The sequence below is a fragment of the Portunus trituberculatus genome, chromosome 20 (genome assembly GCF_017591435.1).
Source record: "Portunus trituberculatus isolate SZX2019 chromosome 20, ASM1759143v1, whole genome shotgun sequence".
NCBI classification, from domain to species: domain Eukaryota; kingdom Metazoa; phylum Arthropoda; class Malacostraca; order Decapoda; family Portunidae; genus Portunus; species Portunus trituberculatus.
Genome location: NC_059274.1, coordinates 13,196,820 through 13,220,742, shown reverse-complemented (window position 1 = coordinate 13,220,742; position 23,923 = coordinate 13,196,820). Strand labels below are relative to the sequence as shown.

The 23,923-nt window shown below is 39.8% G+C and overlaps 1 protein-coding gene across 5 annotated transcripts in view; it reads right to left on the bottom strand.

Moving 5' to 3' along the window:
• Nucleotides 1-23,923, bottom strand: part of LOC123506444 — an 85,458-nt gene that overhangs the window by 37,140 nt on the left and 24,395 nt on the right. For 2 of the 5 annotated variants that reach the window (XM_045258533.1, XM_045258536.1), the window contains exons 1-2: nucleotides 16,002-16,119; nucleotides 10,792-10,906 (exon numbers count right to left, since the gene is read on the bottom strand). In XM_045258533.1, the coding sequence (XP_045114468.1) occupies nucleotides 10,792-10,841 (50 nt within the window). In that variant the 5' untranslated portion in view covers nucleotides 10,842-10,906; nucleotides 16,002-16,119. Of the gene's footprint in view, nucleotides 1-453; nucleotides 584-2,066; nucleotides 2,207-10,791; nucleotides 10,907-16,001; nucleotides 16,120-23,923 lie in introns of those variants that run through there. The other 3 variants (XM_045258535.1, XM_045258534.1, XM_045258537.1) reach the window with 2 other exon arrangements.

Below are 23,923 nucleotides of genomic sequence, written 5' to 3'. Positions count from 1 at the left end.
CATGGACAATGAAGGTCATGTAACCTTTTTAACATTATTCATTCCTTCAGTCAAATTACAATCTGTAGAAGCTCAAACATCTAATGCTCTGAACCTCCAACACACATTATCATCCAAGTACGTACTAATATAAAAGACTATTTATCTAGTGAATTTACACATGCTTCAATACTCAAAAGCAAATCCTGCATACAAACTTGACATGCCTTGACAACGATCTTTCTATAGTCATCAATGAGAAATGATGATAAATCGATAAAAGGATAACCTGTCAGCCACCACCTCATTCCCTTCCCTGTTATGTTGCAGTATCTAGAGAACATGCTCCCATACACACAAAACAAGAGCACAAAATCAAAGGGTGAAACATTGTGAAAACAAGAAATAATGTTCAATGTTACAAGTGACAGCATAGGAAGTACAAGTGACTATGTGCACAGACCACACACCTACCTGGCTTGATCTCAGGTTCAACACCCGGGCTTGGCGGTGCGTAGAGGGCACACCTGCTGTTAATGATCTGCCCTGTACCTGGTTGAGTCGTGCTTCATCCTCAGCCGTCAGAAGCTTGTTGTTGACAATTCTGTGCCATCACCAGGAAGTGGAACAGAGGGAGAAGGGAGGAGAAGAGAAAGAAGACAGTGAGTAAGAATATAAGAACTTCCGAAAATATGCAATGAAGGTAGAATGAAAAAAAGCAGATAAAGATAAAATTTTAAGAGATTACAAGGAGGTTGGTGGGTTCCCCTTGTTACTAATGGTAGTGTACATACTATATATGGATGAATAAAGCTAAAAAACATTTCTTATCCTGCCTCCTTAAAAATTTTGAGTCAATACTGACATTCATTTACATGTTTTAAAATTTCATCAAGTACAAATAAAACTTCCTATAGTGACACATTTTACCCAAGAAAGAGATAAATGACTGAAGATACTGCTAACTCCTGCATTAGAGGTGGGCAAAATAGGGATGAGAAAAAAAAAGTTTTGTACAGAGAGGCTATAATTGGAGGGGAAGTATGCAGTAAGCAAGAGCAGAAGAGCAGTTAACATGAAAGTAGTGGTAGGAGATAAGAAAGTAGTGGCAGTGATGAGAAAGAGACTGAAGACAGTCGTTAGAGAGAAATTGCTATGATGAAGAGCTCTTGATTCCACCCTGTTTAAAATAATATTAAGTCTAAAATAATAGTATGAATGGAACTTCCCATACATGTGAAGCATACTCAATTCCTGGCAGGATAAGGCCTCTGTACATTTAGCAATTGGTGAGTTGTGGAGGGGCAGAGGATAAAAAATGGCAGAGATGACTCAGAATGCCTAACTTCATTGCTGTTTTAGCTAGAGATGAGATGTGGTGTCCAGTTTGAATTATAAGTAAATGACAGACTAAGGATATTCAGCTATAAGAGGGTGACAGTTGCAAGGCATTTAAGAGGGGATAGTTGTCTGAAAGGTTGTGTTATGTTGATAGATGGAAGAGTCAAATTTTTGAGGCATTGAACAATATTAAGTTTGCTCTACCGCAATCAAAAATTTTGGAAAGATCAGGCATTCTGTAGCTCCCTTGCATGAAACAAATCTTAAAAATAGTGTAAAAGATCTCTTAGTAAGGGATGATGAAGGAAAAAAGGGACAAGGATTTAAAATGAATAAAGAAAAAATGATTTTACGAAATTCAGCATTACAAATACAGGTCTGGTACTAATGATAGTTAAAATAGTGACAATGGGATTTAAAGAACCTCTATTTTCAAAAGTATACTGGATGAAAGATATAAAGGAAGGACCTCACAACCTTTGCTGAAAAACTACACTAAATCTACACACAAAAAAATGAAAAATAAATATATGAGTTTTTATTGACAACTGAACTAAATTATAAAGTCAAGATGCTCTATGCTTAAAGCTCTCAATACTCGGTCTGAGATACAAGTACATATTATGACTTGTGTTCCTGTCATAAGTTTATAAAAGAAAGGTTTATGATTGTGATTAAGAGCACTTTAAATAACAATGACAGAGGATACACATTTCTTGGTATTTCCAGAGCAGCTGTTCCCATACCTGGCATTCCTATAGATTGGGGTGCCCTCAGGGTCATCGGGGACACGTACACCATGAATGATAGGGATGCCATCTGCCCCTATCTCTATGACTCGTCCCTCACGTGCACTGCCTACCACAGTGACAACGCCAGAGGTGACCTGCCCCTCATCCCCATCCCACCCAGTCCATACACCAGGGAGACCCAACACCCCCAGAGAGAGAGAGAGAGAGAGAGAGAGAGAGAGAGAGAGAGAGAGAGAGAGAGAGAGAGAGAGAGAGAGAGAGAGAGAGAGAGAGAGAGAGAGAGAGAGAGAGAGAGAGAGAGAGAGAGAGAGAGAGAGAGAGAGAGAGAGAGAGAATAGATACATAGAAAAGCAGGAGGAAAGATAGAAACAAAACAGTAGACATAATTAATCAAGAACAGGTCATTATTGGGTGAAGAACAAATGTGTCTGTTGATGAGTAAAGATATTAAGATACCACAAGAAGCTTATTTTGACACACACACACACACACACACACACACACACACACACACACACACACAAATGACAACAATAAAGTGACAGAACATGAAGATAATGAAAGACCTATAACATATGCATGTATATAATAAATTAACATTAATATTGCTCATGTCAAACTGAAAAGAACAAAATGAGAAGTTGTACAGTATAAAGTCATACAATTGTGAGACTTCTGTCTGTAAATCATTTTAACAAGATATTTAGTGATACTTAGTGCCATATTTGTTTACTTAAGTGCAATGGAAAAAGGCTTTTTATGCATATAACATTCCAAAGCTTACACAGTAATACAAGGATTTCTCGAATTATGCGAGGGATATGTTCCTGAAGGGTTCGTGTAACATAAAAATCGCATGAAGTGAACATGATTAATGACAAACTATACAGTAGAGTTGGGCAGGAACCAGTTGCAATTCTTGGAGTTGGTTCCACCGTAACAGTTTTGCATGACTACAGATGGTAGATATACAAAAGTTTCAAATCACAAACAGTACAGTAAGTGCTTACTTAGAATATGTATGTTACCATTAATATTACATATTTAGGAATTCTTGCACTTGCTAGTATCTAAAGATGAACTAAGTAGTAGAGTATAACACAATTGTATACCTTGCATCCATTATTCAAAGAATTTGTGCAAAAAATATAAAACCATTTCGTTCATGCTGGCCACTCGCCAACAGTTGGCACTGCCAAATCAGTATCATTTCTTTGTATTCTGATTGTTAGATATCCACTGGCATCATAACATATACTGGTGCACATCCACTGACATCATAAGAGCTAAGCCTGCCAAACTGAGAGGGATACCTGTGACCATCGTTCTCACGATTAAATATAAACCAAATCTGCCTACACACAAAATTACTTATTTACTTATTGTACTGTAACTCTTCTTCTCTTGAAGCACACTGTAAATATTCTTCCAGACACCAAGGATTTTCTAGAACAGTGAGTTAAAGGTGCACATGTTAAGACTTTCTAAATTTGCAGTATTAGAAAAAAATTATCACATTCAAATCTAGTAAAACAATAGCACTGAAGTGAAACAGAACAACTCCAAAGTGGAATTATGTGGAACAGACATTGAATATTATCAAAGGAATCCTGTGTGAGATAATAGTAACCATTAGCTAAACTATGCATCCATTCACATCCAGTACCTATCACAAGTCTCTCAGGACCAGGAGTCAGTATATACATACTCTGTATTCTATAATCATCCCAGCCAGAAAATGTTCTAGATAAATGCTGAAAAATACCACCCTGCCCTGGTAATCGTCAAGCAATGCCCTGGCAGTTCAAAAACTCATGTATTCACTAGCAATGATCTACAAATTTCCACAAGGAACCAGTTCCAGAACTGGTTATGACAATTCTGCCCACCTAAGGAACTGGTTCCTTGAATACTTGAGTTGGGGTGAGATGAGTAAATACTGACCGAGGAGAAACACTGACTGATTGCTATGGTACGGTAAGTATATCAAAAGCTACATCTTAAATTCATAATTCTTGGTAAGACAAATTTCTATAACTGAATAATTCTTGTATAATAATTACCTAACTTTTTATTTCAGCATTAAGCATTGAATAAGGTGGTTTAAATGTTTCAAATATTTCTTTGTGTTATTAAAAGAGAATAATTACCGAAAAGGGATAGGGGGCTGGTTAAGGATTTCACAGGTAAACTACTCTCAGTAACAGATAAGTTGCAGTAATGGACACCCCCTCACTTCCGAAGTGTCCTTTATCACAAGCACCACTGTAAATGTTGATTTTTTTATGTGCTTACCTTTCATTTCATCACTTGATAATAATAAAGGTGGCTAGGGTTATCATGCAGTATATGTCAATTTCAGGTGAGCGAAAAAACTTTTTTTTTTTTTTATGAGCTTCAAAAATAAGAGTTGATGTTCCTCTACTCCTAGGTGAGTGTTTCCCCACAATAAGGGAACACCGACCAAGATCCCAAAAATTTTTGAAATGTAAAATAAAACATTTTCGGAGTTGAGGATTCATGTGTATACCATAGGTGGGCTATGTTGTGTAGTTTCTCTTGGGTATAGTGTGTACTCTCTCAGGTACAAAATGGAATTTTTATGCAGGTTTTTCTACTAATAGGCGGGTGTTACCCCACTTCACCCTATCCATTCCTGCCCACTACTAGAAACAATGAGCTTGAAGCACAGCACAAAGGGGTAGCATGTTGGGGGCACACACGGGAAACACCTGGTGACACCTGGTGGCCACATCACGTTGCTAAACTAGCAATGCAATTTGATTTTCTTGATATGTTATTCTAAATAATCGGTGTAATATGAAAAATGGCTAGGTTTTTTTTATCGCATTATTCCAAAATTGCATATTCTAAACACACACAAATCAAGAAATCCATGTACATGTAAAATACAACAGCAAGAATTAAAGAGAAATCTCACATTACTTGGGTCAGGCCAGCAGAGGGTAAAGAAGCATTAGAGGTGGACAGGTCAAACAAGTATGAATCTCCACAAGATATGGATCAGCAACAAGTAAGCACTCAAATTGTTTATGATTCATGTGGATAGTGACTTGTGAAGGGATAAGCAAGACAGTACATGCACAGTGCATAAGCATATACTAATAGCAGGTGGAGCTACTGTTGAAGATGATGGAGAGAGAAGTTGTCATGACAATCAGAATTAAGTTGTGTCTAACAAATTTATTTTCATAGGGATGAAATAAAAATAAAGCTTTAGAATTATTGGCTTGATCCTTGTGTTACTGTCATTCCCATATCTCAAACATTTCATATAAAGAAAATATACAAATTAATCAGATGCATATGAGAACTTCCCATGAATGGCATGACAAAATCTACCTTCCCTTACTTGCAATGCTGACACAGTTGTGCATCTTTGCCCAATGTATAAGCATGCATAATGCAAGAATAGATCTTTTCTCTTGATCTTGGAAAATGAGGTTAGTAATTCCAACTTTACCTTTGGAATGAAAATGCTAAAAATAATGGAATTGTCTGGCTTTTTAAAACTCATTTACCTATGTATTAGCTATAGTGATGATGGCCATGTAGGAAGGCACTATGTAGGTGTTAAGTGGTAAAGTTTTCAAATAAAACACTTAAAAGTTTTTAATACAGCCTATTCTCCAACACAAGCCTTAACCATGTGAGTCAGTCAAGCCAACTGTGAGGCTAGTGATGGCTAAGGGTATAAGGTAAACTCTTACCTTACTATCATAGCAACACACGATGAGTTGGCAAGTGGTGTATCCACAACCAAGACATGCAGTGATGTACAACATCAACACAAGTTTGTACACACACACACACACACACACACACACACACACACACACACACACACACACACACACTGCTGACATCGTGCAGAGAGAACCTCTTGAAAGGCTCCCTGGGAACAAGCTACAACAGGCGTTGGAGCCTGACCTAGACTTATGTACAGGGGGACAGGTGGCCATAGGGTTCTCCTGTCTCCATAATAAATAAGTTTTCAGATTGTGAAGACAGAAATAAAATGGAGAAAGAAATGAAACTGAGTGGTGTGGCCAGACATACAACACAATCAAAACAAACACCACAGAATGAAAATCCGCGATTTATTGAAACACCTGAATCAAGAGATTGATCGAGGACAATATGGATAAAGAATTTTCTGGATTTAGAGACGAAAGAGGAAATATGAGGATATTGATCAATGTTGAGAGAGAGTTAAGGTACTTGAAGGAAGTGATGTCGAGTTTAATTGACAAGCAGGACAGACTGACAACAGAAAACAAAGAGCTGAGATTGAGATTAGACGAATGTGAGAAGGTCAATGTAATCAATTAAGGATTAAAGGAGGAGATACAGGAGATAAGGAAATAAAATTATATACTAAAAGTTACATGTCAAGACTAAAAAACTCCTTAAGGAGCTTGCAGGAGAAAGTACAGGATGGGATTGAGGACAGCGTGGAAGGTGGACTGGGTGAAAACAAGCTGAAGGAATTACAAAATGCATGGAAACAAGAACAAGCAGAGGAAAATGTTAAATTTTCAGAAGTAGTAAAGAGACAAATTCAGGAAAAACAAAAGACGTTGTTATACAAGTAATTAAAGAGAAAGACGATCTAGTGTGTGATACAGTGGATAAGAGGAAATGTTTCATGATTTTTGGGATGAAAGAAAAAAAATCCAAACAAGTTCATGAGAGAATGGGGAGAGAGATAATTGGCCAAAAAGTATCATCAAAAAGGTCTAGAACAGCACAGAAGAGATGGAACAGGAGGTGGAGGAAGTGATTAGGTTGGGAAGATTTAGTGAAGGGGGTAGGAGACCAATGAAAGTAAGAATGAGATCCCAAGTGGCAGTGGAGGAAATTATGACAAGGAAAGGGAAGCTGGCCGATGATACTGAACATAAAGATATTTGGATAAAAGAGATATGAACCTAGAGGAGAGGGAAAAAGAGAAAGTGCTAAAGAAATGATGCTAAGGAAAAAATCGAGAAAAAGACTTTCTACTGGAGGGTTCTAGATATGAGACTAAAGAAGTGGTATCTACAGAAGAAGGAAGAGGTCATGGAGGAGGCAAGAAATTAAGAGTGACTTATACTAATATAGATGGGTTGTTATCCAGTGTGTTGGAGGTTAGGGATTATTTGAAAGAGAAAAACCCAGATGTAATGTGCATTGTTGAAACAAAACTAAGAGCGGAGATCCATGTTAATTTTAAGGAAGAAGGATATAATAGCTGGAGAAGAGACAGGAAGGGTAAAGGGGGAGGAGGAGTGCTAATAATGGTTCATGATAATATATGTGTGGAGGATGTGCAATATGGTGAGGGCAAGGTGGAAGTAATGGGAGTAACAATCAAAACAAAGGAATTGGGAAAAAGGAAAATCATAGTTACATATGTGCCACCTAAGACAAATACATGGGGAACTGAGGAACATAAAGATATGCAAAGAGAGGTGATTAAGTGCTTAGATAATATGTTGAGAAGAGATGAAAGAATATTTTTAGCTGGAGACTTTAACTGTATAAAAATAAACTGGAGAGAGAGATGGAAGTAATGGACAATGCTGGACAGTGGAGAGAAGAAGTGTTACAGTTGACTATGGTAAATACAATGGACCAGTGGGTGGAGGAGTCAACAAAGTATAGGGGAGAAGAACCATCGTTACATGACCTAGTATTCACAAGAAAACTAGAGTCCCCTCCCAGCATACAATACCTCTGTCCAATGGGAAGAAGTGATCATGTGACATTAGAGCTGGAAATACAGGAGGAGGATGGGATAAGTTACACAGAGGACTACAAAAAAGAGAGATTAAATTAAGCAAGAGCAGATTTTGAAATATTAAGGAATTTGTTTGCTGACATTGAATGGAGAAACATTATGTACAAAAGGACAATACAAGGAAAATATGAAATATTCTTACAGAAATACAATGAAGGAGTAAAGAAATACATACCTTTTTATAAAGTTAAGGAAAAAATTCATGCTTGGTACAATGCTAGATGCACAAATGCAAAAAAAGGCAAAAGATAAAGCTTGGAAGAAACTCGTAAAGGAGAGAAATGACAATAACAGACAGCAGTATAAGGATGTGAGAAATGAATATATTAGAGTAAGGAGAGGAAGAAAGAAACTTTGAGAAAGATGTGGTGAGTAAAAGCAAAGATGAACCCAAGCTTTTCTACAAATTCATAAATGGCAAAATGAAAAACAAGGAAACAATAGAAAGAATAATTAAAGGAGGGAAGACATACCAAGTAGAGAAGGAAATGTGCGAAATAATGAATGAGAGCTTCAAAACTGTTCACTGTAGAAGATGATTTTACAGAATCAAATAGGACATTGCATTGCCAAGGATTACAGGAAAATCACAGTGCACAAAGAAAATATTAGAAGATTATTGGATAATTTGGATGTCAGAAAAGCAATGGGGCTGGATGATATTCCAGCCTGGGTGCTAAAAGAATGTAAAAAGCAACTACTGGATCCAATTTGGGATATGATTACAAGTTCACTAACTGAAGGGAAAGTTCCAATAGAATGGAAAAGAGCCAACATAATACTGATATTTAAAGGGGAAAACGCAACAAGCCATTAAATTACAGACCGGTGTCACTTACAAGCATTATGGAAAAGTTGTGTGAAATAATTATCAAGGAAAAATGGGTTGAACATCTGGAAGAAGAACAAGTCATAACAAACAGACAATTTGGGTTCAGGACAGAACGGTCATGTGTGTCAAATTTATTAAGCTTTTACTCGAGGGTAATAGAAGGACTGGATAACAGAGATGGATGGGTGGACACAGTAAACTTGGACATAAAAAAAGGCTTTTGATAAAGTCCCTCATGAAAGACTACTTTGGAAACTAGAGAACATAGGAGGACTGCAAGGAACTTTGTTAGAGTGGACAAGGGGTTATTTGAAGGACAGGGAGATGAGAACCGGGATCAGAGATGCATACTCATTTTGGGGTAAAATAACAAGCGGAGTGTCACAAGGGCTACTGTTAGCTCACATCATGTTTCAGATTTATGTAAATGACATTCACAATGGGATAAACAGTTACATTCAATGCCAAGAAATGTCACGTAATGGAACAAGGAAAGAGCAAAAGAAGACCAGTACATATAGGACTATTTGATGAGAGAGGAACAAATAATGAAGACTAAAGAGGAAAAGATATGGGAGTGCTTATACATGATAATCTGAACCCTGAAAAACATATAAGCAAGATATTTGGTACGTATATCACATAAAATGTTGACCAATATAAGAGTGGCATTTCAATTTATGGACAAAGATATGATGAAAAAATCGTCACAAGCATGATACATCCAAAGCTGGAATATGCAGCTTTGGCGTGGTCTCCAAGCTCTATAAAAGATATAAGAAGATTAGAGTGGATACAGAAGATTGCTACAAAGATAGTGCTGGAACTAAAGGACCTAACATATGAAGAGTGGCTGAAGGAAATGGGACTACCAACCTTAAAAGATAGAAGAGAACGAGGAGATCTAATAACAATGAACAAGATGGCCAGTGGCATTGAAAAGATAGACACGGAAGACCTAGTGCTGTTGACAGAAGATGATGAAAGGACAAAAGGTCATGTAAAGAAAATCAGGACGAGGCAGTGTGTGAAGGATATTGGAAAATAAAGTTTTCCACACAGAACGGTGGAAAAGTGGAATGCACTGAATAATGAAGTTGTTACAGTTACAGCACATAATGTTCATAACTTAAGGAAAAATTGGATAAATGGAGACATGGAAACAGGACACTATGAGACCCACTCGAACCCTGTACAATACAGCTAGGTAAATACAACTAGGTAAATACATGAACTCACTCCATGACCTGCAACACTATCACTACAGCACAGCTGCATTTTTTGCAATAGGTTTTCTCAGCAGCACAATCTCTAGTGTTATAATCACCTTCTTTTTGGCAGGGAGTGGGTTGTTCCTCGCTGTTTCACTCTGTAAGGCTTTCCTAATGAGAATACCTGCACAGTCTAAACAGCATCTTCTGACAAGCTGTGTCATTAAATACAATTGGTACATCCTTTCTGGATAAATAATTTAGGAGCTGGAGGTGTTGTGGGTCAGCCATCTTGGCAATGGGAATGTCTGTCATTAACTGCTAAGACAGGTTGGATGGATGGACAGGAACTGATAAATCCATTTTACACTGATTTCTATGAAGAAAACAGTTTGTTTCCAAAGAACTAAGGATCTACTGTATTGACATACACATTGCAGTATATATAGATCCATATTAATTTCAATGTTTATTTATGTGAAATAGTCTACATAAAAAGAAATCATATAATCAAACAATGCCCAACAGTTCATAGAATATCAAATCATATCCTGTACAGAATAACATAAGAATGGCTCACAAACTATCTGAACACACACACACACACACACACACACACACACACACACACACACACACACACACACACGAGACAGGACACTATGAGCCCCGCTTGAACCCTGTACAATACAACTAGGTAAATACACACACATACTTGAATATTGAAGGCCATATTGTAAAACGTTCCACTTAAAACACACCTTTTTCTATTCACCAATCATTACATTGCCATTAATGGTATCATCACCACCACCACTACAACACCACCACCATTGTGACTACTAGTATCACCAGCATCACTACCCTTCTTACCTGCACAGGTGGAGGCACAGGTGGAAGCCCTGGCTGCTGGTTGGGTACATGAGCTGCTGTCACTGCAGCTATGACTTCCATCACTAGGAGTGTTCGTAAGTTCTTCATGGTAGATCTGTAAAATTCATTGAATTTTAAGTTCACTAAAACCTAATGAAATAGTGAAGTTTAATAAGATCAGCTTTTCATCCCCCAAAGCAGAGGTTCCTGTGGTATTTTTGCTTCTGCCAGTTGGGGGTACCTGAGGAGGTATTATGCTGATTTCCCCTGGAATGATTACTGTTTTCAATCTCTGTGTGCTGAACACATAAGAGGTGATAATATCTTGCATGGAGGCATACATTCCTCACTCTTTTTCTCAACCTAACCTTCTAAACCTTGGTTTAACACAGCCTGTTTTCATACTAAACATGATAGAAGGTTGCCCACCAAAAGTACTTGAGCCTTCCATCACCTGAATCTCATGCATTTTATATTTCTGGCCAGAATCATGCCAAATCTGTTCTTCAACTTGCCAAACACTCCTTCATAAATAGAAAATGTCAAAATCTTTCACTCAAACTCCCCTCAAGACTTCTGGCATCTAGCCAAAATATCTCCAATAACTTCACTTCTTCAACTTCCCCTCCTTTTTCATCCTGATGGCACCACTGCCATCTCATCTGTCTCTAAAGCTTTACTCTTCTCTCAAACCTTTGCTAACAACTTTACCTTGAATGATTCTGGGTTTGTCCCTCCCTCTCCTCCTTCCTCTGACTATTTTATACCTACAATTAAAGTTCTTCGTAATGATGCTTTCCATGCCCTCACTGGCCGAAACCCTCAAAAGGCTTATGGATCTGATGAGGTCCCTCCTATTATCCTCACAAACTGTGCCTCTGTGCTTGCACCTTGCCTGGCCAAACTCTTTCAACTCTGTCTATCAACTTCCAGTTCTCCTTTTTGCTGGAAGTTCGCCTACATTCAGCCTGTTCCTAAAAAGGGTGACCGCTCTAATCCCTCAAACTACTGCCCAATAGCTTTAGTCTCTTGCTTGTCTAAAGTTTTTTTTATTTATCCTCAATAGGAAGATTCTTAAACATGTCACTTCACAATCTTCTATCTGATCGCCAGTATGGCCTCCATCAAGGTCGCTCTACTGGTGATCTTCTGGCGTTCCTTACCGAGACTTGGTCATTTCTTTAAGAGATTTTAGTGAAACTTTTGCTGTTGCATTAGCCATATCAAAAGCTTTTGATAGAGTCTGGCATAATGCTTTGATCTCAAAACTGCCCTCCTACAGTTTTCATCCTTCTCTCTGCAACTTTATCTCAAGTTTCCTTTCTGGCCATTCTATTGCTGCTGTGATAGACGGCCACTGTTCTTCTCCTAAATCTATTAACAGTGGTGTTCCTCAGGGTTCTGTTCTGTCACCCATTCTCTTTCTATTATTCATTAATGATCTTCACCAAACTTCTTGGCTTATCCACTCTTATGCTGATGATACCACCCTACACCTTTGCACATCTTTTCAGACATGACCAACCCTTCAGGAAGTCATCAGATCATGCAGGGACACTGCAGAATGTCTGACTTAAGGTTTTTTTTTTAGATTTCTGATTTGGGCAGAGAAAACTTAGTGATGTTTAATGCCTCAAAAACTCGATTCCTCCATCTATCAACTTAATGCAACCTTCCAGACAATTATCCTCTCTTTTTCAATGACACTCAACTGTCCCCCTCTTCTACACTGAATATCCTTGGTCTGTCCTTTACTCATAATCTGAACTGGAAACTTCACATCTCATCTCTTGCTAAAACAGTTTCAATGAAGGTGGGCATTCTGAGGCTTCTCTGCCAGTTTTTCTCAACCTTCCAACTGCTAAAGGCCTTTCCACACATGGAGCAAATGCACGGCAGGCACTCTGATTTGCCTGTAATTCTCTTGCTTCGAAAGTGATACCAGATCAAACAGTCAAAATAAGGCAGGCAGTAGGCACAGGCAGGCAAATGTAAGACTTGGGCCAGACACTGAGCAGAGAGCAGAGTGCAGTTAAAGCTGTGTCAGGCAACATTGGCCAGTCGGCTAAACTTTTTTTGTTTGGTACGACAACAGTGGATGCAAGAATCGTCACTATTCTCGTCAATGTTGGTTTCACAGTGTATCAATCTTCTTTTTCATATCTTTAACAGAGAATGACCAACCACTATTGTTTATGTGTTCTGCTATTTTCTGCAGCATTGTGGCTTTTCTGTCTCTATTTCTATATTCCACAATCTTCACATTTACAGACATGGTTCCTCTCTGTACAAATCTATTAAATGCCAGGTTGCTTTCCTTGTTCACTTATCCATGACCATCTGTACAGACATAATTTCACTCCATCTAGTCTACAATTGATACAAATACCCATAGAGGGCACAGTGTTGACTTGTAACATCGTGTATCTAGCAATGTGGTCCCTAATCAGGTGCCCATCCAGTGCCTCAACAACGGGCATGGGTACTTAGATGGTTTGTCCCTGGTTTCCTCATCTATGATGTCATCTACACTCATGATTGCCACCCATACCAAAAGTTGGCAATAGCATCTTCCCGCTGTGCATTTCCCCTCCTGCGAAAGGGCTATAACTCTGTACAAGGGCCTCATCTGTCCTTGTATAGAGTTCTCTTCACATGTTTGGGAGAGTTCCACTCACAGTTTTATTATTAACTACATAAAGTGGAATTGAAAACTTTTTGTCTCAACTCCTCTCCTTTGACTGACTGCCTTCAGCCTATCTCTTCCTCACTGCCAGAATGTTGCATCTCTTGCTATCTTTTATCGCTATTTTCAAACTAACTGCTCTTCTGCTTTAGCTAAATGCATTCCTTCCCTCGTCCTGTAGCCTTGTTGCACAAGGCTTTCTTCTTCTCAACCCTATTTTGTCCAACTCTCTGATACAAAAGTTAATCAGTATTTTCAACCATTCAAACCTTTCTCTTGTAAAGTCTGAAACTTCCTGCTTGCTTCTGTCTTTCCATCTTCCTATGACTTGACTTCTTTCAAGAGAGAGATTTCAAGATATTTATCCCTTTCTTTCAGCTGACTCTTTGATCTGCAATGGGACTGGCAATTAAATGGGCCTTTTTTTAATATTTTGTTCCCCTTGGCCAGTTCCCCTCTTATATATACAAAAAAAAAAAGAAAAATCATATAGAGGAACAAACATTTAAAAAGTAGGACAGACGAAACAGCGGAACTGTCCCATCTAAAAGTGGAACTCTGGTCACCTTACTATTAAGGAATCTATATACTCCAAGTGGTTAAACACAAAACAAGAATACCACCAAAAATGGTAAAGATCATTATAACTGTAGTCATAACACACTAATATAACTAATTAATTACATTTATTATTTTAAAAGAGACGAAGGAGGGAGAATAAGTTGATCCACATCAATCTACACTGTCCAGTGCACCAAAAACCACATTACTTTTATTAGGGAGGTAATGGGGAGGTAGTTGCAGATCAAGGATAAAAAGTTTGTGGGGTCTAACATGAGCTCCTATACCCTTAGAACAGTGGTTCCCAACTGGTGGTATGCATATTATCAGTGGTATGCAAGGGCCTTCCAAGTGGTACATGATCACTTTTGGAATCATGAGCGATTTTTAGTCTAAATTCATTAATTTCTCAAAAAATTATTACTGCCTTACACAAGATAATTTAGCATTAATCAGCTGGCAAAGAAGAAACAAAACAGATGCATCCCGTACATTAAATTGAGTTGTGTTTCTTGTTTTTAGTTCATTTTATGTGATCTACTTGTGAATAGATTGATATTTTTTTTTTTTATTTACACCATGTATTTGCTGAAATAAAAAATTTTCTTGATTTCAGGTGGTATGTGGGGACTGTACAGAACCTCCAAGTTGTACTGGCTCAAAGAAAGTTTGGGGAACACTGCCCTAGAACAAAGTGAGCAAAGCAAGTTTTATCACCTGGGGGTTTGGGTATGCGCTGTAAGCACTTTCAAGAAATTTTTTTTTTTTTTTTTTTTTGCTATTTTAAGGGCATTTTTAAACTATATATGCAGGACTATTTTTATGTAACAAGAGCAGTAATAATTCATCAATACACATTTTCTCTTACTCCAGTGAAGAGTAATTAATTTTCATTGACAGGAGCCAGCCCCGAAATTATAGCTTCCCTTACATCTACTCGTACAGACAAAATTACTGAACACAAGACTCATAGTAGGTCGCAGAATCTGATTCAGACATTTCAGAAAGCTTTAAATTGTTACATTATTGTTCCATATATAGCTCTTACCTTGCACCATATATTACACCCCTCGCTCATAATTACAAAAATTTTTGGCGCCTTCAGCTTCCTCAGCCACCCTCCTACTGAAAGGTTAAAAATTTACGACATATCCTTCCTTTGGCAAATATGATAATTTGTCTCCTTAGACTTTTACGAAAAACGAAATTGGTCTACGTATTTCGATTTCGACCAACTAAAGTAATAAACCAACGCACACAATCTAATCTAACCTAACTCATTCTGGCGCAATGTGTTAATTTTCAAAAGCATCAATGAGTCAAAATAAAAACTCCATAAACGTGAAATACAGTCAGTACTCACTACCTACTACCACAACATGTAATCGTGTCATGAATTACTGACAAAAAGGACTAACTGCAAACATTAACAGTGGATCTTTAACACATGTAGGCCGACTTGCGCCTTGCAACCTCCTTGATGTCCTTATCACTTCGTGTGAAATACGCGAACATTACCACCACTAATACTATACTGCCACACATTATAACCACCACAGCCTTGTGAAATAAGGAGACACTACAGCTCCAACGGGTATATATATTTATCACCACCACCATTACTACTACCCTACCACTATAACTATTACTATACTACCACACCATCACAGCTTCATGAAATAAGGAAACGCTACCACTCCAACGTGGATATGTATTTATCACTACCACAACCGCGACGTGTCATGTAATAGATTCAACATAAAATCATAAGACAATGTCGGAAGCTATAAAAGACCGCCAGGCCTACCCGTGGCAGTCACTGTAGCAACACGGCTGTCTAATTCCACCTATCACTCTCATCCATTAATTAGTTAGTCTAATTTTAAACGAAGACACATACCTACATAGTTAGCTATGTAGGCATTTATTTGAAGAGGTACACCGTTTACTCTTCCATACGTACGTTTCAGAATATACAAGATTTTCATCTTCAGACGACTCAAAACAACCTCAGTATGTAGAAAGCGACTGCTGAGTGCTGAGCTTACAACAGCTGTGAGAGGAACTATCTAGCACCTACGCTACTGTTAACACCAACAAACGAAAAAAAAAAAAACACTTTGATCGTGGATCGTTCCTATTGGTGGAGAGGAAACAACACACTAACTATATAAAATATACTGAAATGCACAACCTAATACAACTCCATCTAAGAAAAAAAATGTAACAGAAAAGTTTACCACATTATTCTTAGAGTGAATTTCATCATATCAGCGCCATTTAAAGTTCACTTAAGATTATGGTGACAAATTCGCAAAGATTCGGCTGTTCCGAGATCAGCTTCATTCCATGGCGAGGCTCCAAGCTGCTGCCACGATACATGCCCCGCCCACCAGTCAGGTCGTGACGCATATGACGTAGTGGTAATCACGAACCTAAGTGGCGTTATGTATTTATGTAAGCTGCTCGAAACTGAAAGCCTTTAGGTAACTAATATCTGAGCTGCGCTGGTTCGGAAATGCTTTGAAAGCAGGATGTCAGGCCTCATAATTCTTGCCCATCAATGGGATAAAAAGTTCTACTTTCAGTTTTATATTATAGTTCTATAAATCTTATTTAAGACAACAGTTGGCGTTCAAAAGAAAAAAAAAGTGAACACACACACACACACACACACACACATAGTTTTAAGACGCATCAAGCGTGTAGCGATGGCCATATTTTCCATGTAAGTTATGAATAATTTTTTTCGCCTTTGTAAACACTATTTACATATAAGGACTATACTGAATCTTCAGAAGGGGTGAAATATTGTTTAGTGTGTGTGTGTGTGTGTGTGTGTGTGTGTGTGTGTGTGTGTGTGTGTTAAGGCGGGTTCACACGTGTCAAAATGCGACTGAAATTGCAAGTCACCAGAAGTATCGACTGAGTCCTACTTGGAACACGTTCACACAGCGACTGGAAAGTATCGGCTGGTTGGTGGAAAGTGAGTGTAAACAAACAGCTACCCAACAACAAGTCTTCCTCTGGTGACGATGACGATTGCGATCAAATTAAGTCATGAAAAGTATTCAATCCTCACCACCAACACCCTACATCGAGAGAATCAGTCATCGGAGAGTGGCAGCCATGGATCTCATCGAGCGCCGCTTTGCGTAAGCATTTTTTTTTGCTGTAGATTTCACTTTTATGGTCCCAAATGTGGTCTTTTTCCCTAACCAACTCCAAAATCTTCTTCTCTACATCGACACCATATTTTCAAACCTTTCTCCGTGACGTCACAACGTAAATAAAGTCGCAAATCGACTGAACGTGACCAACATGTTGGTCTTTTCGCAACTGGTTTTTCCAATTGCTAGGCACTGATATTCAGTTGAAAACTCTATCAACTTGCAATTTCAGTTGCAAATTGAAACGTGTGAACCCGCCATTATTCACCACAGTCGCCTTTTGGTCACCCAGCCAGCCTTTCCCCTATGGAAAGAGTTCAGAGCTCATACTGACTGATCTTCAGGTAGGACTGAGACCACATCACACACCTCACACCGGGAAAGCAAGGCCACAAACTCTCAAGTTACATCACGTACCTATTTACAGCTAGCTGAACAGGAGCTATATACACACATTTGCCTCATCGCTTCCCGAAACTCGAACGCGGGCCCTCTCGGTTGTGAGCCAAGCGTGCTAACCACTATACACTACGCGGTGTATGTGTGTGTGTGTGTGTGTGTGTGTGTGATTCACCTCGGTCGTTTGCTGGTCACCCAGCCAGTCTTCCCCATTAAGGAGCGAGCTCAGAGCTCATAGACCGATCTTCGGGTAGGACTGAGACCACATAACACACTACACACACCGGGAAAGCGAGGCCACAACCCCTCGAGTTACATCCCGCACCTTTTTACTGCTAGGTGAACAGGGGCCACACATTAAGAGGCTTGCCCATTTGCCTCGCCGCCCCGGGACTCGAACCCGGCCCTCTCGATTGTGAGTCGAGCGTGCTAACCACTACACTACGCGGTGTGTAATTCACTGTTTGATCTGCTGCAGTCTCTGACGAGACAGCCAGACGTTACCCTACGGAACGAGCTCAGAGCTCATTGTTTCCGATCTTCGGATAGGCCTGAGACCAGGCACACACCACACACCGGGACAACAAGGTCACAACTCCTCGATTTACATCCCGTACCTACTCACTGCTAGGTGAACAGGGGCTACACGTGAAAGGAGACACACCCAAATATCTGCACCCGGCCGGGGAATCGAACCCCGGTCATCTGACTTGTGAAACCAGTGCTCTAACCACTGAGCTACCGGGCCGTGTGTGTGTGTGTGTGTAATTCACCTCCTAGGTCGTCTGCTGGTCCCCCAGCTAGTCTTCCCCATTACGGAGGGAGCTCAGAGATCATAGACCGATTTTCGGGTAGGACTGAGACCACATCAACACACAACACACACCGGGAAAGCGAGGCCACAACCCCTGTGTGTGTGTGTGTGTGTGTGTGTGTGTGTGTAAACATGCACATGAGTACAAAATAGCATGCATACAAGTGATTCTAGCAAAATGTTTGTTGAACAAAACTCCTTGACAAGCATTATAATCTATGTTTCAGCGTGCCAATTGTTTATACATAACGAAAATCACGTCTACATTAATAGTACTGCAGATGTGAAAGATAATAGCAAACCATGGTGTTTTAGGTTATATTTTTCTTTTTTACTCATGATGGGGACCTGGCAAGAGCAACAAAATATTAAAAAAAAAAAAAAAGGTTCACTGGAACTGCTAATTCTCTAAAAGATTTTTGAGGAATTAGCCAAAAGATAGGGACAAATGTCTTGAAACCTCCCTCTTAAAAGAAGTTAAGTCATACGAAAATGGAAATACAGAAGCAGGCATGGAGCTCCAAAGTTTAACAGTGAAAAGTATGAATGACTGAGAATACTGGTTAACTCTTGTATTAGAGGGCTAGACAGAATAGGAATGAGAGGAACAAGAAGAAAGCTTTGTGCATCGAGCCCGCAGGAGGAGGGGAGGCATGCAGTTAGCAAGATCAGTAGAGCAATTAGCATGAAAACAGCGATAAAAGATAGAAAGAGATGCAACATTCCGGCGGTGAGAAAGAGGCTGAATACAGTCAGTTAGAGAAGGGGAGTTGATGAGAAGAAAAGCTTTTGATTCCACCCTATCTAATAAAACTGTGTGAGTGGAATCCCCACAAACATGCGAAGAGCACTCCATACAAGGACGAATAAGTTAGCGAGAAAAACTGGCGGAGACGCCGCAGAACGCCTAACTTCATAGAAGTTATTTCGGCAAGAGATGAGATATGAAGTTTCCAGTTAAGGTTATGAGTAAAGGACAAACCGAGGATATTCAATGTGGAAGAGGAAAACAGTTGAGTGTCATTGAAGAAGAGGGGATAGTTGTCTGGAAGGTTGTGTCGAGTTGATAGATGGAGGAATTGAATTTTTGAGGAATTGAACACTACCAAGTTTTCTCTGGCATAATCAGAGATCTTAGAAAGATCAAAAGTCAGGGGTTCTGTGGCGTCCCTGCGTGATCTGTTGACTTCCTGAAAGGTTGGTCGTCTCTGAAAGGACGTGGAAAGATGTACGGTGGTATCGTCAGCGTAGGAGTGGATAGGATAAGAAGTTTGGCTAAGAAGGTCATTAGTGAATAATAGAAAGAGAATGGGTAACAGAACAGAACCCTGAGGAACACCACTGTTAATAGATTTAGGAGAAGAACAGTGGCCGTCTACCACAGCAGCAGTAGAATGGTCAGAAAGGAAACTTGAGATAAAGTTGCAGAGAGAAGGATAAAAACTGTAGGAGGGCAGTTTTGAGATCAAAGCATTATACCAGACTCTATCAAAAGCTTTTGATATGTCTAATGCAACAGCAAAAGTTTCACCAAAATCTCTTAAAGAGACGACCAAGACTCATTAAGGAACGCCAGATCACCAGTTGAACGGCTTTTACGGAAGCCATACTAGCGATCATATAGAAGATTGTGAAGTGACAGATGTTTGAGAATCTCCCTATTAATTAAGGATATATAGATTCAAAAACTTCAGACACGTAAGAGATTAATGCTATAGGATGGCAGATGGTACAAAGTGTTTGATAAATTCACGGTTGACAATTGAATAAGAGAAACACTAGATAATTAGACAGATATTGTAAATTCATTACTGATAGTTTGTCTATATGTGTTTTGTTTCTTTTTTGAATAATAACAATTATTTTATTTTACCATGTTCTTTAAATTCAGCGGGAAAGCATTAAAAGATTTTGGCCCTATACATAAATGCTATTTTTATATAAATTTGTTTTAAACAGCGGACACACCATATCTAATTTATTATGTCTGGTCTGGTGACAATTCTCTACAGACTTGAATATATCATTCATCCTGAATTTCAACACTTTAGAAATTGATAATACTGAAAATATTCAAGAATAGATTAAAACATAATTTTATACATATAATATGAAAGAGAGAGAGAGAGAGAGAGAGAGAGAGAGAGAGAGAGAGGGGAAGGAAGGCGTGCGTGCGATCATGTGTGGGAGGAAAAACTTTTAGCCTCTGGTTGAGCGAGAGGGATTAGTAGTAATACAGTACGTGAAGAGGAGAGACCACTGCTCGGTAGAGTTAAGCGTCCGGGAATGGCTCTCCAATCACAAACAACATTGTCAAACCTCCGCCACACCTCGGAACATTGCCACCGAATGGGGAGAGACTGATTGATGCCTTCATGCAGTCTTCATTATTTACGTTATTATGTTCTTACGTTATGTTCTTATGTACACTATATATATACCGCACACAATTACCATTATCACCACGATTCCCAGGCATTGCCAGAACCACCTACACCAACCACACCCTTGAACCTTTCCACTTACAGTCAGTAACCGCGTACGCACTTCCACAACCACTCCACTCAACCTTGCCCGCTTCGCTGAGCATCCCGCCGCAGAAGTACGCCTCGCGCCGCAGTGTTTTCCGCGTGACACATTTCCCAAAGAGTGTTAAAGAGACCGTCACCAAGTCAGGAGGGGGAGGGAAGACAAGGGAGAGGGCAAGGCGAACAGATTGGTAAGCAAACTATAGTTAAATGGTGGTGGTGGTGGTGGTGGTGGCTGACATATGGTGAGTGATCCATATGTGTTTGTGTGTCACTCGCAGGCTTCCTTATGGGCTACTTCACACACACACACACACACACACACACACACACACACACACACACACACACACACACACACACACACACACACCTGAACAGTGAAAGGCAATTTCCTTGAGGAGTAACGGAAAGGATCCTCGTTAACAATTTGCACATGGAAAGGAAAAAGTAGTTAATGCGATTCAATACTGTAAATTCATACAGAAAAGCAAAATCGAATTGAACTTCATAAGAAAATGTAGGACACTGGTAAGAAACTCTAAATGAAACCACTAATATAGACGACAAAATTGGTTAGTTCGTAAAGATCTATGTAAATATTGAGTTTGTACGTGTCCATGTCTCATGTCATCTGTCTCTTGGCTCGAAAAATCAAAATATGAAGACACGTAGTACCAGGAATTACTAGAAAACGAGCGATATTAACCCCTTCAGTACCATGACGCGCTTTCATATTCATTCTGCTTACCAGTTGGTGATTTTATACAACTTCAGAAACTTAATAAGGATTAAAATAGTGAAAACTCTAGCCATTAATCTTCTGACCTCCATACACCCTTCATAATGTCAATAAAATAGTCTAATCGTACACAATTCTCAAGATAAAAATGTGCCCCAGTATTGAAGGGGTTAATAAGTACTTGTTATTCAAGGAAGTGAAAAGGACGGGGGAAGGTTGGAAAGGCAAAGGAACAGAGGGCAGTGGGATGGGTGAGTTTCAATTCAATGGCATTTCCGACTTTCCCGCGGCAAGAATTAAGGCAGCAAGTAGGGTCAGTATGTCAGGCTGAGAAATCCATATCTTGTCTTTTATTCCTTTCATTGTATTCCTTTGTATGTAATGACTTATGATTTGTCTTGTCTCATTTATTTGCCGACACATTTCCAAGTAGTCCTCTCAATCATCTTACTATGACCTAAAGTAATTTAAGAAGAAGGTTTCAAAACATTTATCCTATTCTTTTAGCAACTCTCAGACCTACTTGAGGACTGGCATCTAATAACCCGGTCTTCTTGTTTAGTCGTTTTTGGCCAGACTTCCTTTCTTAAACAAAACAAAAAAAATCGTGTTTGTTTCCCCAGTTTAATGTATTCAGTGACCCTCCAGTACACTACACTACTAACTCCAGCATCAATGTTTGCTTTAAGAGAAACTCTGGTACAATACTTTCTTCACAAGTCGCGAGATTCACAAGATCAGCGCGTCGTGAGAATGAGGCAGGTTCTTCCTCGCCTTACACACTAAACAATGCCTGAGAATTTATCACAGGAAAAGAGAGAGAGAGAGAGAGAGAGAGAGAGAGAGAGAGAGAGAGAGAGAGAGAGAGAGAGAGAGAGAGAGAGAGAGAGAGAGAGAGAGAGAGAGAGAGAGAGAGAGAGAGAGAGAGAGAGAGAGAGAGAGAGAGAGAGAGAGAGAGAGAGAGAGAGAGAGAGAGAGAGAGAGAGAGAGAGAGAGAGAGAGAGAGAGAGAGAGAGAGAGAGAGAGAGAGAGAGAGAGAGAGAGAGAGAGAGAGAGAGAGAGAGAGAGAGAGAGAGAGAGAGAGAGAGAGAGAGAGAGAGAGAGAGAGAGAGAGAGAGAGAGAGAGAGAGAGAGAGAGAGAGAGAGAGAGAGAGAGAGAGAGAGAGAGAGAGAGAGAGAGAGAGAGAGAGAGAGAGAGAGAGAGAGAGAGAGAGAGAGAGAGAGAGAGAGAGAGAGAGAGAGAGAGAGAGAGAGAGAGAGAGAGAGAGAGAGAGAGAGAGAGAGAGAGAGAGAGAGAGAGAGAGAGAGAGAGAGAGAGAGAGAGAGAGAGAGAGAGAGAGAGAGAGAGAGAGAGAGAGAGAGAGAGAGAGAGAGAGAGAGAGAGAGAGAGAGAGAGAGAGAGAGAGAGAGAGAGAGAGAGAGAGAGAGAGAGAGAGAGAGAGAGAGAGAGAGAGAGAGAGAGAGAGAGAGAGAGACGTATTTTCAGGCAGGTTTTGGCACACTCATGACAAGAGAAAGCCACATTATGATAGACTCAAATGCAGCACCAGCAAAAGTAGTGGTGGTATTAGTAGCAGTAGTAGTAGTAGTAGCAGCAGCAGCAGCAGCAGCAGCAGCAGCAGTAGCAGCAGCAGCAGCAGCAGCAGCAGCAGCAGTTGTTGTTGTTGTTGTTGTTGTTGTTGTTGTTGTTGTTGTTGTTGTTGCAGCAGTTGTTGCAGCAGCAGCAGCAGCAGCAGCAGCAGCAGCAGCAGCAGCAGCAGCAGCAGCAGCAGCAGCAGCAGCAGCAGTTGCAGCAGCAGCAGCAGCAGCAGCAGCAGCAGCTGCTGCTGCAGCTGGCAGCAGCAGCAGCAGCAGCAGCAGCAGCAGCAGCAGCAGCAGCAGCAGCAGCAGCAGCAGTAGCAGCAGCAGCAGCAGCAGCAGCAGCAGCAGTAGCAGTAGTAGTAGTAGTAGTAGTAGTAGTAGTAGTAGTAGTAGTAGTAGTAGTAGTAGTAGTAGTAGTAGTAGTAGTAGTAGTAGTAGCAGTAATGTTGTTGTTGTTGTTGTTGTTGTTGTTGTTATATAGTAGTAGCAGTAGTCACCAACTACAATAAAACATAAGAGGCCAAATCACAAGACAAAACACGAGTATATCACCACATTTTCACTCTAGTCCCTGTGTGGTGGACGGTTTGCCTGCTGCACGGTACATTACACCAAAACCACACACAACAAGCGTAACAAACTACCACACTA